Here is an 18,146-nt window from a genome sequence, read left to right on the forward strand (position 1 = left end):
CCAGGGCTGGGGACCCCAGCAGACCCTGTGCCGCTCACCTGTAGCACCTGCAGGGCTGCCTCAGCAGCCCCCCACACAGGTCACAGGTGGACCCCCCAGACCGGAGAGGAGGTGCCCAGTGCACAGTTTATAAGGTGCTTATAGCTGCGGCTTTAAAAGTTTAAACTGTAGAGTCATAAACCCTGACCGCTGGCCCATAGCTGACCTCAGAGAACTAGGTCAGGAAGGAGTGGCCTGGTCATTGTCCTCGTGACTCTTAGACAGCGGGGTGTACAGTGTCCCAACCGGGAATGAAACCTGCAACCTTTATGTTACGAGGCCAGTTCCTTAACCATTATAGTATACTGCCATCCACATACACACACACACACACTCATATACACACTCACACACACACACTGTCCACACACTCACTCACACACACACACACTCACACACACACTCACTCATATACACACACACACTCACACGCACACACACACTCACACACACTGTCCACATACACAGAAACACAAATTCTCTCTCCAGAATTTACAACCCAGAACAATGTTACTAATGTCCAAATTAACGAAAAAAAATGAAATCTGAATGAAGTCTGAATACAGTGTCTGTCCAACACACACACACACACACACTCACACACACACACACACACACACACACACACCCTGTTTATTTGACCAGTTTCAGAGTTTTCTGCTGCTAGGTCGAGCACGCATAAACATTCCAGCTCCAAAGACGACCTAAACCAGGGGAAAGACACTAAAAATGCTATTCCTGGCGTTCTGTGGAGAATGGGAATGATGGGGAGGGTTGGGTGGGGCGGTAAGGGATGCACCCCACACCCCAACGGCTCCATATTCCCTCCACCTACCGCACCCTCAGAAATAAAGGTGCCTAAAAGGGGGCATATTGTTGTTGCTGGTGCGGCACCCTCTCGGTACATAAAATTATACCCATAGCCAGCGATATATAATTAATCTGTACTTTTTCTGCTCGGTAAGCAATTGTACCTAATGAGAACATTGCTGTCCTTTCTTGGTACATTTATAAAAAATTTGATCCTTCAAGAAAGATAATGTACCTCCACTGTCACTGTATTTCTGAGTGTGTCCCACCATCACCCTGAACCCAGATGCCCTTTTGTGATGTCTCTCTCAGTGTGTGTGTGTGTGTGTGTGTGTGTGTGAGTGTGTGTTTATGTGAGTGTGTGTGTATATGAGTGTGTGTGTGTGAGTGTATATATGAGTGTGTGTGAGTGTATATATGAGTGTGTGTGTATGTGTGTGTGCGCGTGAGTGTGAGTGTATATAAGAGTGTGTGTTTGTGTGTATGTGAGTGTATATATGAGTGTGTGTGTGAGTGTGTATGTATGTGAGTGTGTGTGTGTGTGTGCCCTTTACGCATGCCCCCTCAGCAGGAAATCTAGGACAGACAGGATCTCAAGCAGCTCCAGCCCTGGCTCTGAGACTCTTCAGCTCTGTGACTCTGTGACTCTATGACTCTGAGACTCAGAGGCTGTGGCTGTGACTCTGTGTCTGTGGCTCTGAGACTCAGAGGCTGTGACTCTGTGTCTGTGGCTCTGAGACTCGGAGGCTGTGGCTGTGACTCTGTGTCTGTGGCTCTGAGACTCAGAGGCTGTGGCTGTGACTCTGTGTCTGTGGCTCTGAGACTCAGAGGCTGTGGCTGTGACTCTGTGTCTGTGGCTCTGAGACTCAGAGGCTGTGGCTGTGACTCTGTGTCTGTGGCTCTGAGACTCAGAGGCTGTGGCTGTGACTCTGTGTCTGTGGCTCTGAGACTCAGTGTTCTCTGTTCAGGGATTAAAATAGAAGCAGAGCTGTGGAATGTTCCCTTCATTCACCAGCCCTACTGCAAAGCAGGAAGTGCCATTTCAGCCACAGGAATGTGTGTAAGCGTGTGTGTACGTGTCTGTGTGCATGTGTGGCTGTGTGGCTGTGTGTGTGTGCTTGCGTGTGTGTGTATGTGTGTGTGTGTGTGCGTGTGTGTGCGCACGTGTATTTCTGTGTGTGTCTCTGTGTGCGTGTGTTTGCGGGTGCTTGGACATGTGTGATTACTGATACATAGCACTGATAACTGACATAAAGCAACTGACATAAAAACTACTGACACACAGTACTAACTACAGACAGACAGGACTAACAACCACTGACACAGAATGAATAACTACTGACACACAGTTCTAATGAATACTGACACACAGCACTAATCACCTTGATGCAGAGGGATTGTGTTTTTCTTTCATTATGAATAAAAACCAGCTGCTCTGAGTCTGGAGTCCAGGGGAACGGCATGTACCTGGAGCGGGGGTGGGGAGGGGGTACGTTAAAAACAACGGTCCGGCCCGCTGGTGGAGCAGAATGTTGGAAAGGACGCAGACAGGAAATGGAACTGCCAGATTCCCAGCGTGACTCACGGCTCCTTAAGCAAAGGGCCCCGCCCCAGACCCCACCCCCACATGGGTGTAAGGGTGTGGAGCGGGGGAGATTATGGGAGCTCCTCCCTGACTTCTGGCTGTCTCCTATCGTCCCCTCCAGCCTGGCCACTCGATGGAGACCGCAGTCCTCTCCGTCAGTGAATCCCTTCAGGACGCACGAGCGGCCTCTCCTCTGTCCTGATCCTTTTAGACCTCTCTGTTGCCATTGACACTGTGAATCACTCCATCCTTCTGTCCTCCTATCAGCACCGGGGATCTGCAGCACAGCCCTGGACTGGATCGAGTCCTACCTCTCAGGTCGCTCCTTCCAGGTTGCCTGGGCTGGTACAGTATTGACACCTCGGCCCCTTGCCACAGGAGTTCCCCAGGGCTCAGTCCTTGGCCCGCTTCTTTTCTCCCTTTACACTAAATCCCATTATTACTGCTCATGGTTTGTCTTATCATTGCTATGCTGATGACACCCAACTGTTTTTCTCATTCTCACCATCTGACACAGGTTTCAGCCTGCATCTCTGCTTGTCTGAGTGACATCCAGATTTGGATGGACAACCACCACCTACAGCTCAACCCAGGTAAGACAAAATTATCTTCATTTCTGCTCTAACCTCTCCCCTTCATGATTTCTCATGATTTCCCTGATCAATTTCCCTAGTGTGCCTCTCCAAGAACATTTGCGGCAGTGAACCTGTCCTGCAGATTCTTCCTATACAATATCTGGAGAGCCCCCCCGCCCCCTTTGCACCCCCTACTCGAACCAGCTCCTGGTCCAAGTGATGGTACTGTCCCACCGGGACTACTGTAACTCATCTAGAATGCAGCAGCTCGTCTGGTCTTCAACCTTCCCAGATGCCTCCAACATCACCCCCTGCTCACTTCCCTCCCCTGGCTGCCTATCATGGCTCGCATCAAATTAAAAGCATCAACAAAAAAAAAAGAAAAGAAAAAAAAACATCAGCCCCTACACCCCTGCCAGACCTCTCCGTTCGGCCACCACAGGCTGCCTGGCGCTTCCCCCTCTCCGCACTTCCATCGCCCGCTCACGACTGCTGTCTGTTCTGACTCCACGGTGGTGGAACAACCTCCCCGTGGAGGTCAGAACAGCAGAGACTTCTTCAAGCACAGACTGAAGACGCACCTCTTCTAGCTGCACCTCTCTCCTCCCCTCCCAACAATCTCTAATCAACTGTTAGCTGTTTAGCTATTTTTAGTTCTCACAATTGTGTGAGATAATGAGGTTATTACTACAATTTTGTTTGCTAGGATGGTTTTATTGCTGCTATGTAAGCTGTTTATTGTTGTCCCTACATGAGTGCATATTATTCTTTAGCATTGTGTTTTGTAAAACAGTTTTATAGATGTCATCGTTTGTCAGATTAATCTACAAGGCCCAAGGCCTTATTGTATCTTATCGTATTGTCAGCACTTGAAACTGTACTTCCCTCTACGGTCTTTCAGTGCACATGTCCCTGGTTATGGGTGTGCATTTTATTGTACGTCGCTCTGGATAAGAGCGCCTGCCAAATGCCATTAATGTAATGTAATGTAGGGGGGTAGTTGGGGCAGTAAGTGATGACCTCATTGCAGGGAACGGGGGCTCAGACAGGGAGGGGTGGGGCCAGACTCTGGTTTAAAACAACATCCCACAGGTGAGAAAGATCCGTGCTGTAGATCACCTTTCCCTCCTAAAAACTCTCTCACACCCAAGCCGCTTTGCAGCTTCGCCAGAGTCAATACTGGGCCCATCTGGAAACCCTTATAAAACAGTAGACAAATGAATTCCGGCCCGTATACTTTTGTTTATGTATATGCATATGGGTGTATGTATACAAATGTCTACGTATGTGTACTTGTACTGTATATATGGGTGATAATAGTTTGAAGCATAAGTACAAATACACGAATAAATATGAAATTACAAATTGGAACACCACCCAAATCAGGAGCCTTTCCGCTACACACTCTCTCCCTCTCTTTCCCAGACTTAAACATGACCTTTAACCTTACAGAAAGTCACACTGGCCTGCACTGGATTTGGAGTGGGTTTATTTACTACATTCATTCCATTTTTTTTACAGTGAAATTTTCTATCAATGCAGTCGCAGGATATACCATTAAAACTCAAGTTCTATCTCTATGAACTGTCTAACAATGCCAATGTTTTAGCAATGATGGCTCCTTATTTTGTAACATGCGGGGAAGCAAAACAAGCTTTGGGCAGTCCCCACCTTTGATTGTTTTGGAAATCCGCATACGGCATGAATCATGGTAAAGTCAGTATGCTTTTCAGAGCAAGCATCCAGTGTACAAAACCCAGAGCAGTTTTAAGGAAACATTTTGTGGGAAGGTGCTAGGAATTATCATTGTTGTCTGTTTCCTAAACACAATATACACGCTAAAGGTTGTAGAGGCTCTCTGGAACAAGACGAGACCAGCTAAAGGTTTCTCAGAGCAGTGCAAGCAACGACTCAACCATGCATTACAATACATTCTATTTAGCAGATGCTGTTATCCCAAGCAACGTACAAAACCATGCATATAAAGGACATTTGAACATACAGAGCAGGATAAGCTACAAATCACACAGAAACCACTGTATAGCCATGAACATCATTACCAGTACACATGGCAAATAGGCCAAGGAATTAGGACCAAGACAGTACACAGAAATACAAATGCAAATACAATATAAATACAAATACAACTGCAACTATATTAGACTACAATGTAGTTTGCATGTGCATGTGTGTTTGTGTGTGTGTGCGTGTGCATCTGCAGAGTGTCTGTGTGTCTGTGTGTTCATGCATGCCTGTGCGTGAGTGTGTGTGTGTGTGTGTGTGTGTGTGTGTGTGTGTTATAGTATCCAAAATAGACAATCGCTGTGGATGGGTTGATGATACATACATAGAGCGGGTATTGTCATTCAATCAGAAACTCAATTTTTCAAACCTTTTCATACAGCCCTCAGATGACACAAAGTAAAAAAAGAAAAGAAAAAAGCCAAAATAATGAAAGCTGGCATGTATGAATTTTGCCATCTCTCTCTCCCTCTCCATCACTCTCTCTCCCTCTCCATCACTCTCTCTCTCTCGCTCCCTCTCTCTCTGCTGTAACCCAGCCCAGTGAGTTGGGTGAGGCTGCACACATGCTTGTCTCCTGCTGTAATGTGTTCCTGTATAAAGATTATTTCCTTTATTTTCTAATGTGAGCCAGGAGGAATACTATTACACAGTACTGCTGGGGACTCTCACACGCACACACACACACACATACACACACTCACTCACACACACACAACACTGAGGCAGGCATACACACACACACACACACACACACACACACACACACACACAACACTGAGGCAGGCATACACACACACACACACACACATACACACACTCACTCACACACACACAACACTGAGGCAGGCATACACACACACACACACAACACGCGCACACACTTGCATGCATGCACACACAGAGACACACACACATACATAATCCAGACACTGTCTCTCCATAGCATTCTGCATTCTCCCCCCCAAGCACCAACATAAACACATCTGCCCCCCCCCCCCCCCCCCCATTAACCCACCACCAATGCCCCCCTACTTCCCCCCAACTGCCCCCTAACAAAAATGCTTTGAGCATATTACTAGCTTCTCTCCATTGGCTACCCATTACATTTCACATTGTTTTCAAAGTACTCCTCCTCACATTTAAGGAATGGGCTTGCCCTTCCCTATCTTAAAGGTACAATAGGTAAGATTTGTGTGTTAAAACATTGTTACAAGACCATTGTAAATCCCTTCCTATCATTGAAAAAGGCTCACTGACATGTTGACTCGCCATCTACCTGTGTTATAGTCCTTAAATTTGGGTTTCAAAATATGCAGTTGACTGGCCGGCACTCTGTACCAACACATCTATAGCTGTACAATAATTCAAGCTCATTGGTTGAAAATTGGTTCTCACTGCCACAGCCAAAGGAGTTTCAACCTCAGCGCATTCACGGGGAAGGGGGAGGGATAAACAGTGTTGTGGTTTGAGCGTATTTGTAGCTGCAATTCGTCTCTTGACCGTTAGAAGTCATAAATGACCTATTGTACCTCCAAGGTCTTTCTTCACCCTCATATTCCCATTGACCCCTCTCCTGTGGAATGACTTACCCGGTGAGATTCGGGGAGCACTCTCTCCCCTTATCTTTAAATCTAGGCTCAAAACAGATTTTTCACCCAACCTATTATGAGCAGTCAAACAGGTTATGGGTCCACAGATCGGAGTAGCTTGGGTTCCGTTAACTGGTTTGTTATTTATTATTTATCTGTACTTACGTAATCGTATAAAATGTGGGCTGGAATGACTATTCTGTGTGACTATAGTGACACCTGGTGGCAGTTACAGGAATTACAGTTTAAAATGGCCGGAGAGCGACAGAAAAACACACAGGAAGGGTGTGAAGATGGCGTGCATCACTATCACATTCTCGGCCGGTTTAAGGGATCAGGGATCTCCACAGGAACTAAGACTTAATTCAGGTTTCACACGTAATAGACCAGCGCTTCAAAACTCCAGTCCCGCAGAGCCCCAGTGTCTGCTTGGTTTCGCTGCGTTTCAGCAAATGCATAAAATATTGGCCTCTGTCCCCTGGTGCTTTAATTATAATTTAAAAATACTTAAGTTTCTGCCCATAGAAAATGTTCCTTGTAAAGAGCAATCGGGTGTAGTCTGTCATTGGTTAATTTTAGTATTTAGTATTACTGGCGTCCTCTGCAGGCTAAATAACGTGTTTACAACCCGGATTAACAAGGAGTAAATGGAGCATATATACTTATACTGTACATGTCCATGGGTTTGAAAGAGTTGGGCTGCACAATGAAGTAATGTGACATTGTTGTACTCCTGCGAAGTACAGGTACTAGAGATGACGGAAAACTTATATTCAAAATTAAGGATCAGAAATTAACACTGAAGTAACAATGGAACTGTACTCCTGAAATCTGCACTTGCGGCAAACCCCGGCAAAATCCTAACGTCAGTGTTAGCTATTGAACTGTTAACGTTCACTGAAACAGTGGCTAAAGCTGGCAAGCTTGTTAGCTACCATAATGGCAGATTTTTTAATTAGGCTACTTTTAAAACGTGGCTAAAACCGAACGTCATATTCTTTAAAATAAATAGCAAATAACCACAGTAGTGACTTTTAGTTTTATTTAATTGTTGTAATTACATGTTGTACATATAATTTAATAGTCACGGTTTCGCTTGGCATTTTGGCCGGGTTTAAGGTTCGCTAACTAGCTTGCTAGCTTCCAACCAGTAACGTTAGCTACCTGCTGTCGACGGAGGGAGCTAATGTGGCACCGATATTAGGACCAGTATGAAATTGCGAGACAGAATGCTTGTGAGATCTGTAACTACGCGAGGCTGGATGGTCCAGCAGTGTGTCTCCCGCAAAGTTTAAATTAAACTAAACAGCGCCTACGGCTATCGTGGTACCCGGCTTCAGTAGCCAACCTGTGCTTGTCTCTGCTAGCGATAGCTAACGTAACTCACGTCAGTTTGTTTATTGAAGTTACCTTCGAACCTGGGCGATACGAGAGTGAATTCGAAGCGAGAGAAGTAAAGGGACCACGTAGCGTGTCGTAGGTTCAGACGTTTGACCGTCCGTATATACTCCAGGTTAAGGCGATCCGTCAGCACAATGAAAGGCTCTTTGGCCCCCTCCAGCCAATGTCTCCACTCCCAGAGGTTGTTTAAGCAGTTTAGGCCTGGCTTCAAGTGGTTCACAATTGAGCTGCTAGGCTTTTTACCATGAACAAATAAGATATCATACATTATCCTAATTCTAACTATATTACACATGTTACCAGTCGCTTGAGTCAAAATCGTATTCATTACTTACCCTCAGATACATCATTATTAGCCATTCCAGAGTCTAGGCTGAAGAAAAAGGGTGATCGTGCCATTTCAGTTACAGCCACTAGACTCTCGAACGGTCTCCCTCTGGTCATTAGCTGAGTCAGTTTCTTCTTTTACGACTAATCTGAGCACCCATTAAGCTTTTAATGGATTTGACTTTGTTTTATTTGATTTTTAATCTATAGATTAGCCTTTATTGGATTTTAATTTGGCTTTTCTTATTGTGCGCCTCTCCTGTGGAACAAATTGTCTGCTCATGTTCTGGGTGCAGACACTGTCAGGCTTACAACATATCCTTTTAGTCTATCCTATAGTTGAGGTGCAGGAGTGGGTGGCTTGCATAAGCTCTAGAGTCTCTGGTGGATTTAGCAGTCAGTGCTGTCACAGGATTATTGTTGGTAGTGCTGTGTTAAGCTGAACCAGTCATGGTCTGGGGGTGACTGTCTCAAGCCTGCCCTCATGGCACAGTGTTTGTTTCCCTGCCACTGCCTCTGTTTCCCTCAGCTATGCTGCCATAGCCTTATTCTGCCTCTGTTCCCCTTAGCCATGCTGCCATAGCCTTATTCTGCCTCTGTTTCCCTTAGCCATGCTGCCATAGCCTTATTCTGCCTCTGTTCCCCTTAGCCATGCTGTCATACCCTTATTCTGCCTCTGTTTCCCTTAGCCATGCTGCCATAGCCTTATTCTGCCTCTGTTCCCCTTAGCCATGCTGTCATAGCCTTATTCTGCCTCTGTTTCCCTCAGCTATGCTGCCATAGCCTTATTCTGCCTCTGTTCCCCTGAGCCATGCTGCCATAGCCTTATTCTGCCTCTGTTCCCCTTAGCCATGCTGTCATAGCCTTATTCTGCCTCTGTTCCCCTTAGCCATGCTGTCATAGCCTTATTCTGCCTCTGTTCCCCTTAGCCATGCTGTCATAGCCTTATTCTGCCTCTGTTTCCCTGAGCCATGCTGCCATACCCTTATTCTGCCTCTGTTTCCCTTAGCCATGCTGCCATAGCCTTATTCTGCCTCTGTTCCCCTTAGCCATGCTGTCATAGCCTTATTCTGCCTCTGTTTCCCTCAGCTATGCTGCCATAGTCTTATTCTGCCTCTGTTCCCCTGAGCCATGCTGCCATAGCCTTATTCTGCCTCTGTTTCCCTGAGGCATGCTGCCATAGCCTTATTCTGCCTCTGTTCCCCTGAGCCATGCTGCCATAGCCTTATTCTGCCTCTGTTCCCCTTAGCCATGCTGCCATAGCCTTATTCTGCCTCTTTTTCCCTGAGCCATGCTGCCATAGCCTTATTCTGCCTCTGTTCCCCTTAGCCATGCTGCTATACCCTTATTCTGCCTCTGTTTCCCTGAGCCATGCTGCCATAGCCTTATTCTGCCTCTGTTCCCCTTAGCCATGCTGCCATACCCTTATTCTGCCTCTGTTCCCCTTAGCCAAGCTGCCATAGCCTTATTCTGCCTCTGTTCCCCTTAGCCATGCTGCCATAGCCTTATTCTGCCAGGGTTCTCCTTCCCGTACGTACCTCTCTCTCCTACTGTGATTGATAAATTACCTGAACCCCCTAACAATGTTACTTTCCTCTGCTCCCCACTCCCTGCACCTGCCCAGAGCTCTAGCCCACCTTTACCTCTGCTTGGACTTTTAATTAATTTGGAATTCATTCGGATGTACTAATTAATCTGTTTATTTTTACAACCATTTTTCCAAAAATACGATGTCAACCTGGGGCAGATGGGTTCCCCCTCTGAGTCAGGTTCTGCTCAAGGTTTCTTCCTGTCAGCCAGCTTTGTGACAAAGCCCCTTTGTTAAAAGCACTATGCAAATAAAAATAGATTGATTTTGGGGACACTTCAGGACATCCATCCATCCATCCATTATCTGAACCCGCTTATCCTGATCAGGGTTGCAGGGGGGCTGGAGCCTATCCCAGCATACATTGGGTGAAAGGCAGGAATACACCCTGGACAGGTCGCCAGTCTATCGCAGGGCACACACACCATTCACTCACTCATACCTATGGGCAATTTAGACTCTCCAATAAGCCTAACCTGCACGTCTTTGGACTGTGGGAGGAAACCCACGCAGACACGGCGAGAACATGCAAACTCCGCACAGAGAGGCCCCGGCCGACGTGGATTCGAACCCAGGACCTCCTTGCTGTGAGGCGGCAGTGCTACCCACTGCACCATCCGTGCCGCCCACTTCAGGACAGTGTTTGGGAAATCTAATGTGGAATTTGAATGGTTGTCAATATTTTTTACACAAGTTGCATTAAGTTTGTGCACAAATATAATGTAGTTCTGGGTTGGTCCTTGACTTTAAAATATTTTTTATTTAAAAAATAAATTTAGTAGTATTTTTATTTATTTGAATGGGACAAGCCTCTTCTTTAATTTCTCTTCTTTAAAGTCTTAAACCATGCATGTGCAGTAAATAGTTTTTGAGATATTTACAGCTTTATAGGACTAGCACAAAACAGTTAGATATAATTGCCCTCTAGGGGGGCAAAGTGGAAACGGTTCATCATTCAACGTCAGTAGTCCTATCTGTCTTGTCAGTTAGAAGCCAAATTTGTATTTGAAAGAGTTTCAGTGAATGCGATCAGAAATAAATAATAGCCTAAGTAGGCTGGCTTATAGCCTCTGGTTTGGTAAATAGCCTCAGTCAGTCACAATTAAAGCAGAAAATGTTCAAGCAAGTAATTTCTTCATTTTCTCTTTACTTTTTGCACCAGATTTATACCAGATGAATTCCTGCCTGGCTTGGAACACATGTTGGCTAGCAGACACAACAGCGACTGGTCTCAGGCATGTTTTGTCTCACAGAAACAGAAAAGGCAGCCCCATATCTGCTCGTAGGTGTACCCTTTGGAACGCCCACTCATTCCACTTCTGGCCCAGAGTGAAGGCTTTTAAATACCGCAGAATGGGAGGCACGCCCAAAAAACCGGAAACTGATTAATCAACCCCCACTCATTCCGCTTCTGGTGCATGCCAAAAACAAAAGGTTACTTCACAATTCAAGCAGCAGTGCAAGTTTGACTTGCAAGTGTAGCGTTAAGCAAGTGAAGTATTGTGCATGAGAGGTGTTGGAAACACAGACCATTACCACAACAGTTTGATATAAAGCATTAACAAAATATTAGTCTGAAGTTTTGGCAGAATATCTGATTGTCCCTGCAAGGAAGCTAAGACTTGGTCATATTTTCCAGCAGGACAACAACTCCAAAGATACATCACAATCCACAAGAAATTATTAAGTGAGAACAACATATAAAGTAATAAACCAGGAGTGCCAATAATTGTGAAATCAGTTTCTTTGGGGAAACACATTTTTTTTTGGAATAATGTAAGACTTTTGTTGATTCCATTGAATCATTAATAATACTTTACACTTGTTGGAAAACATTAACAGATAATGTTAATGTAAATAACATTGTATTATTGTATTATTTGTTAGTTTGCAGTGTTTGTGTATGTACTGTAGGAAGCCACTGTATACACTTCCTTACATTAACGGGGGCTTGTGAGTTATGTATTGAAACACACAAAGCTGGGACTGTGTTCACATAGTGCAGCTTTCAGAGGCCTGTATGTAATAGCAGACTGCTGAACTCAAACAACCCCACTGTGGCACACAGATCCTTGTTAACAATACAGTAAACAGAGCGCTGTAATACAATTCAGATTTTTGCTGCTGTTGTTGCCTATCCACTTTGAGGTTTGACGCATTGTGTGTTCAGAGATGCTCTTCATCATACCACTATTGTAATGCATGGTTATTTGCGTTACTGTCACCTTCATGTCAGCTACATTTTATGCTATATAAATATATTATTATTATTATTATTATTATTATTATTATTATTACGACTGAATGAAGTGCTCAGTGATTTAACCCTGGGGACCCAATCAGCACACACAAAATGTAAGTCAATGCTTAAAATGAGATGTTTATTTGATGCGCTACAAAGAAAATCAATCAATGAACTGACTCAGAGAAAGAACAGGAGTGCAAGTGTTCAGCAAGTGTTGCGTACATGAAAAGCAGGAAATAAAACTTGATCCCAAAATTGATTTCTTTACCCAACTTCTTACAAACTACACCGGGCTAAAGTGACCAGCCTTAAATGTGGTATCAGCCACAAAAGTTAGCAGGAGGAAGCAAAACATTCACTTCCACTTCACAGAGCTGAAGGTAGTTCGCTCCTGGAAGATGCACCGTCACGTAGCGTCCCAGCATTAGCCCGGGACAGGGAAAGGTTTTAGTCTCTCCTGCTGTCATAGTTTCAATCTTGCTGCACCTGCAAGAGGGAACAGAACAAGGTTGCTAAGTGGCTCATTGACTTTGGTCTTATTTTGAATAATAATTGTCGAATTATTAATAGTCCTAACTATGAATATGATGCTGCCTCAGTTACAGTAGCAAGCGTGTGATGAGGGGGAAGCTTATCATGCGGATGGGCTGGTAATGGAAATGATCTGTCAGTGTGGGCCGGTCTGTACTCTGGTCTGTACTGCAGAGTTAAAGTGTGGGCAGGTCTGTCCTCTGGTCTGTACTGCAGAGTTAAAGTGTGGGCAGGTCTGTACTCTGGTCTGTACTGCAGAGTTAAAGTGTGGGCAGGTCTGTACTCTGGTCTGTACTGCAGAGTTAAAGTGTGGGCAGGTCTGTACTCTGGTCTGTACTGCAGAGTTAAAGTGTGGGCAGGTCTGTACTCTGGTCTGTACTGCAGAGTTAAAGTGTGGGCAGGTCTGTACTCTGGTCTGTACTGCAGAGTTAAAGTGTGGGCAGGTCTGTACTCTGGTCTGTACTGCAGAGTTAAAGTGTGGGCAGGTCTGTACTCTGGTCTGTACTGCAGAGTTAAAGTGTGGGCAGGTCTGTCCTCTGGTCTGTACTGCAGAGTTAAAGTGTGGGCAGGTCTGTACTCTGGTCTGTACTGCAGAGTTAAAGTGTGGGCAGGTCTGTACTCTGGTCTGTACTGCAGAGTTAAAGTGTGAGCAGGTCTGTACTCTGGTCTGTACTGCAGAGTTAAAGTGTGGGCAGGTCTGTACTCTGTGCTGTTGGCAGCACTCTCTCTCTCTCTGAAGGACACACTTATCTGCTCTGCCCCAAATAGAAAGAGGGCATTGCAGAGGTGAGACAGACATTATGACCAGGCATTTCAAAAAAGTGTTTGTGAATATGAGGCTCTGCGTGTAAAGACGGCTACTGACCGTGCATTATTGATGCCGTTGTTCTCCAGGGAGTCGCCGATGAGGATCTGAGCTCCATTGATCCTGTCTCCACAGCAGTCTCTTCTGTTGGTGATTGTGACGGAGGTGATTAAGTAGGACCTCAGCAGGTCCACCCTCCACCAGGAGTTGGGGCTGATTGAGGTGTGGGCACAGGACCCATGGCGGAAATCAGGATCTCGGTTTCCATCAATGGCGGCGTAGGCTGCCCCAGAGCCTGATAGAAGCCCTGATTGAGTGGCCTTGCCGCGTAAAGCCACGTTCTCTGCAGGGGGAAATGAACACAACTGAGCCAACATGGCTGTAAAATGCTGTTACTTTATTAGCACCCTGGACAAACCCTGTCTCCTGTGCAACTGCAGCAGTACTGTGAAATTACCCATCATGCCTTTGGGTGTTCAGCCAAATTCTCCACAGTGGAGGCTGTAAGTCACTGGCCATCGGATCACTTTGGCTCATTGGGTTTATGAGTTGGAGGGAAAGGTTTGTCAGGCATAATATGAGTCTGATATGTGAAGCTGGCTTTCATGCTTAAATGTTTAGTGAACCAATAACATGAAGTTAAATTCCACAAGGTCTGATATTACTTCAGTTAAATCATGTCAGAGGCAATAGTATCTGAATTGAATTGTACTTATATTCAAGTGGTAAAAACATTTGCCTTTGGTCAACATTTCCAAACACCAATTATTTTATCTCACTCGGAACATTAATTTCAGACAACTGATCCAAATAGATATGGATAAAGATTGATGAAGACTTTTTCAGCGAAACACCTGTACGCTTTCATGTACAGGTGATTTCCATGGCAGTGCATGTGCATGGGGTGAAGTGTACCTTCTGTAAATCCTGGAGGAACTGAGCCTGGCTTGACGGCTGAAAGTGCCGCGATCTGAACAAGTAAGATTATCACCTTCATCCTGGAAAAGAGGGGAGAGATTGTAGAGCAGAGATCAACCAAGCAAGTACATTTTGGAATTATTCTGGGGAAAATGTACATCTTAAAACAAATATTGAGTTGACGTGGTTCTACATGGTGCTTCCTCAATTTCAGAGATTTCAAACAGAAATTTCAAACAGATTTTTCTTCCAATGCAAAGCATTATGAAGATAATGTGTGCTAGCTAACTTAGCGTAGGTAACCAGATAGCCAGCATGAACCACCAATGATGAGACCATTGAAGGAACATTGAACATACAAAATATTTTTTTACAAAGAGATTAATTCACTGTGAAGATCACGGGTTACCCCATTTAGGGTTAAGCAATTTGTAAACATAGGATACAACATTGCGTCATGGCTACATTTTCTCAGAGAAATAAACAGTGAAATCGAGTGCTTACAAAAGCTTCATCATTCATTTTTGAAAAATTGCTAATAGAGAGATTTTCAGGTGGATCTGCAGGTAGATCTAGTCTGTAAACTCACCTGTCCGTAAGGCAGCAGGTTCACAGTTAGATCTCGTCTGTAAACTCACCTGTCAGTAAGGTAGCAGGTTCACAGGTAGATCTAGTCTTTCGAGAGTTTACACTGTGGTTTCTTGCGTTTTTATAAGCCCAGCTGTAACGAAAATGTTCTAGGTTCATTTGATTCATAACAAGCAGCGTACATGTGATATATTGATTACAGGCAGTATTTATATATATATATATATATATATATATATATATATATATATATATATATATATATATATTGATATAGCATAAATCATCGAGAGTTTTGGAGGAACCAGCCTGCTCATCAAGGTGGAGTCTGATTTTGACTTGTGATTGTTTATCATGCTTTTAGGAGGGAGATCTTTTGTTCTGTGAATTTCCCACTACAATACTAACGGCTCCGGATCAGGGAGTAGACAATTGCATAGACTTAAGGAATGCAGTGATAGTAGAGAACAGGTTTCACTTCACAGAATTAAGGCAGCCAATCAGAGAACAGGGAGGTGGAGCTACAGAGCAGTGCAGAAATTGGGAGAATGTTAATATTTTAGTTACGTAATTAGTGAATATTAGTTTGCTAGTAAGATAAACATATTAGTGTGTTAATATAATTGGTACTGAACAAATTCTATGTTAGTCGGGATTTGTAAATGAGTGCTATCTACAAACATGAATGCTGGGGAGAACAGAAGAACCTAAAGCAGACAGGGGTGCCGAAAAAATGGCAGGTTTAATTGCAAAAGCAGGGGTAGACAGAGTGGAGTCAAAAAACAGGCCAAGGTCAAAAACCAGGGGGTCAGTCCAACAAGGCAGAGGTACAGATATCCACAACAACCAAAGAAGAGTCCAGGGAAGCAGGCAGGGGTCAAAACCGGAAATCCAGATAAACAAGGGCAAGGACTCAGGAACAAGGGCAAGGAAACAAGGAGGCTAGAACTGGGGGAAGGAATAAAGGGCTCGGGACTCAGAAAACAGGACAGGATGAACTAGCAGTGTGCAACTGAAAAGGACAGGTATAAATGCACAGGGGAATGAGACAAACTAGGCGGGGCATGGGAGTGATGTGTTTCACCTGAACTGAACATCAGGTGAGCACTTGAAAGGGTGATAGCACAATAACGAGGGGGAAATGAAAACGCGGACTGGATTCACAAAGACACACATGTAATACAAACGGCTCCGGACTAGGGAGTAGACAATTGCAAAGAGTCAGGAGATGCAGAGATACAGAGAGACAGGTGCGAATACTTTGCTGAAACTAAACAAGTAATCAGTGATAGAATAGGGAGGCAGAGTTACAGAACAGAATTGAAACTGGAGAGGCAATTAGTAAGGTAGTTAAGTGATTTAAATCAAAAATTCCCAAAACCTTTATTTATAAGCATACTGAATAATAATAAAATGTTTAGAGAATATATTTAGATGCCCACGAACATGGAACATCTCAGAAATATTCAATCCAAAATATTTTTTGTTGTTGTAAAACATCAATCTTTTTTGGCATAAAATCTCAAGAAGTGTTTTTGAAATGTTACGCAGGCGGAAAAATGCTGTGTTGTTTTATGCAAGCCTAACAAATTATACACCGTTGGAAATGTAACGTGATTCGCTAAAATAGTCATCACTTCAATAACATGCCGGTAGTCAGTTCTTTGATGAGCTGAAATTATACTGAATTATCTTACACATGGATGGGGGTAACAAATTTCTCTGCAACTATGTTACATTTTTCCTGTGCGACATGGCTCAGGCAGTAAGAGCAGTCGTCTGGCAGTCGGAGGGTTGCCGGTTCGATCCCCCGCCTGGGCTGTGTCGAAGTGTCCCTGAGCAAGACACCTAACCCCCAAATGCTCCTGACGAGCTGGTCGGGGCCTTGTATGGCAGCCAATCACCGTCGGTGTTCGAGTGTGTGCATGAATGGGTGAATGGAGAAGCATCAATTGTACAGCGCTTTGGATAAAGGCGCTATATAAATGCCTGCCAGTTACAAATGGACGGTTGTAGTTGGGCATGTTCGTGAGAGCCAATAGAATGGATAAGCTAACTATATAACATTATTACCACTACTAAACACTGCACACCCTGTTTCCATCAGATACCCATGAAACCTGGGAATGTCATTTAAACTAAACTCGGAGCAGTGCAAAATAGTATACTGGATGATTTTTCCAAACCTGCATAAATTCATATCACATTAATAACTTGAAAATCCAGATCAAACGGAAGCCCCATAAATGACACATATGAGAAAGCTTACCTTGAATTCAGCAGAGACTCTGATATCGATGTGTGGTCTGTGCGCATTATATAGGCGATATGTTGACCCATTGTGTATCTAAGCTTTGGCAAATAGATATAATATTTGTTCAGTTGAGCTTTGACTATGCATTATTCTTCAGAAAAGTAACCGGAGACAGGAGATCCGGGCTGGGAGCTGGTGAATGAGTTTATTATTTTGAGCCTTTAATCCAACCCTTACACAACCTGTGGCAAGGAGATATTTGTTTAAGTCTTCAATTGCACTTTGAATTTGTGCAAATTCAGACAAATAACAGGACATTTTTTGCATTAGAAATTGTGATTCATGGTGGTCCCTATATTTAGGTAAGATGGACTGCCTTGAAACCCTCTTGATCAAGAGTTACCATGGTTAAATGGTACCATTTGATTTATGTACCATTTGAATGTGTTATTTTGGTTTTAGGGGGGAAAAAAAGTTTTAGCATTTTTCTAACAAAGATAACTTTTGACCAATAACACCTGTAAGGGTAATTTTCTTAATTGATTCTTAATTGACAAGGTGTGTTAACATAAAGACAATTACATGATTACAAATAACCTTTTAGTGATAATCCTTATTACTATTAGACCACTTTCTGAATTAAGTGCTTACTATGAGTCTTTCTCTGTCTCTCTCCAGCAGACAGACAGCCTTTGACCTTAAGGTCTCTGCTTCTCAGCTAGCACATTCTGGTCTTACAGCAAGGTCAACAAGGGGTATTCAGAAGACAAATTACTGATAAATGTTCGTGGCCAGCTTCATGTCTTTTTGTTTTGGTAAAGCCCCCCCTTCTGGAAATGTGTGTATAAGAGCCTTATTATGTCTGA

At 44.1% G+C, this 18,146-nt stretch overlaps 1 protein-coding gene across 2 annotated transcripts in view; it reads right to left on the reverse strand.

Annotated features, from left to right (window-relative positions):
* Positions 1–12,299: 12,299 nt before the first annotated feature.
* The window catches only part of LOC133123848 (fucolectin-1-like), a 31,207-nt gene continuing 25,360 nt past the window's right edge, over positions 12,300–18,146 (reverse strand). The window contains exons 1-5 of one of the 2 annotated variants that reach the window (XM_061234483.1): positions 17,296–17,307; positions 15,077–15,159; positions 14,436–14,518; positions 13,581–13,863; positions 12,300–12,670 (exon numbers count right to left, since the gene is read on the reverse strand). In XM_061234483.1, the coding sequence (XP_061090467.1) occupies positions 12,505–12,670; positions 13,581–13,863; positions 14,436–14,517 (531 nt within the window). In that variant the 5' untranslated portion in view covers position 14,518; positions 15,077–15,159; positions 17,296–17,307 and the 3' untranslated portion in view covers positions 12,300–12,504. Of the gene's footprint in view, positions 12,671–13,580; positions 13,864–14,435; positions 14,519–15,076; positions 15,160–17,295; positions 17,308–18,146 lie in introns of those variants that run through there. The other variant, XM_061234494.1, reaches the window with a different exon arrangement.

Source organism: Conger conger, chromosome 1, assembly GCF_963514075.1.
Source record: "Conger conger chromosome 1, fConCon1.1, whole genome shotgun sequence".
In the NCBI taxonomy this organism is placed as follows: Eukaryota; Metazoa; Chordata; class Actinopteri; order Anguilliformes; family Congridae; genus Conger; species Conger conger.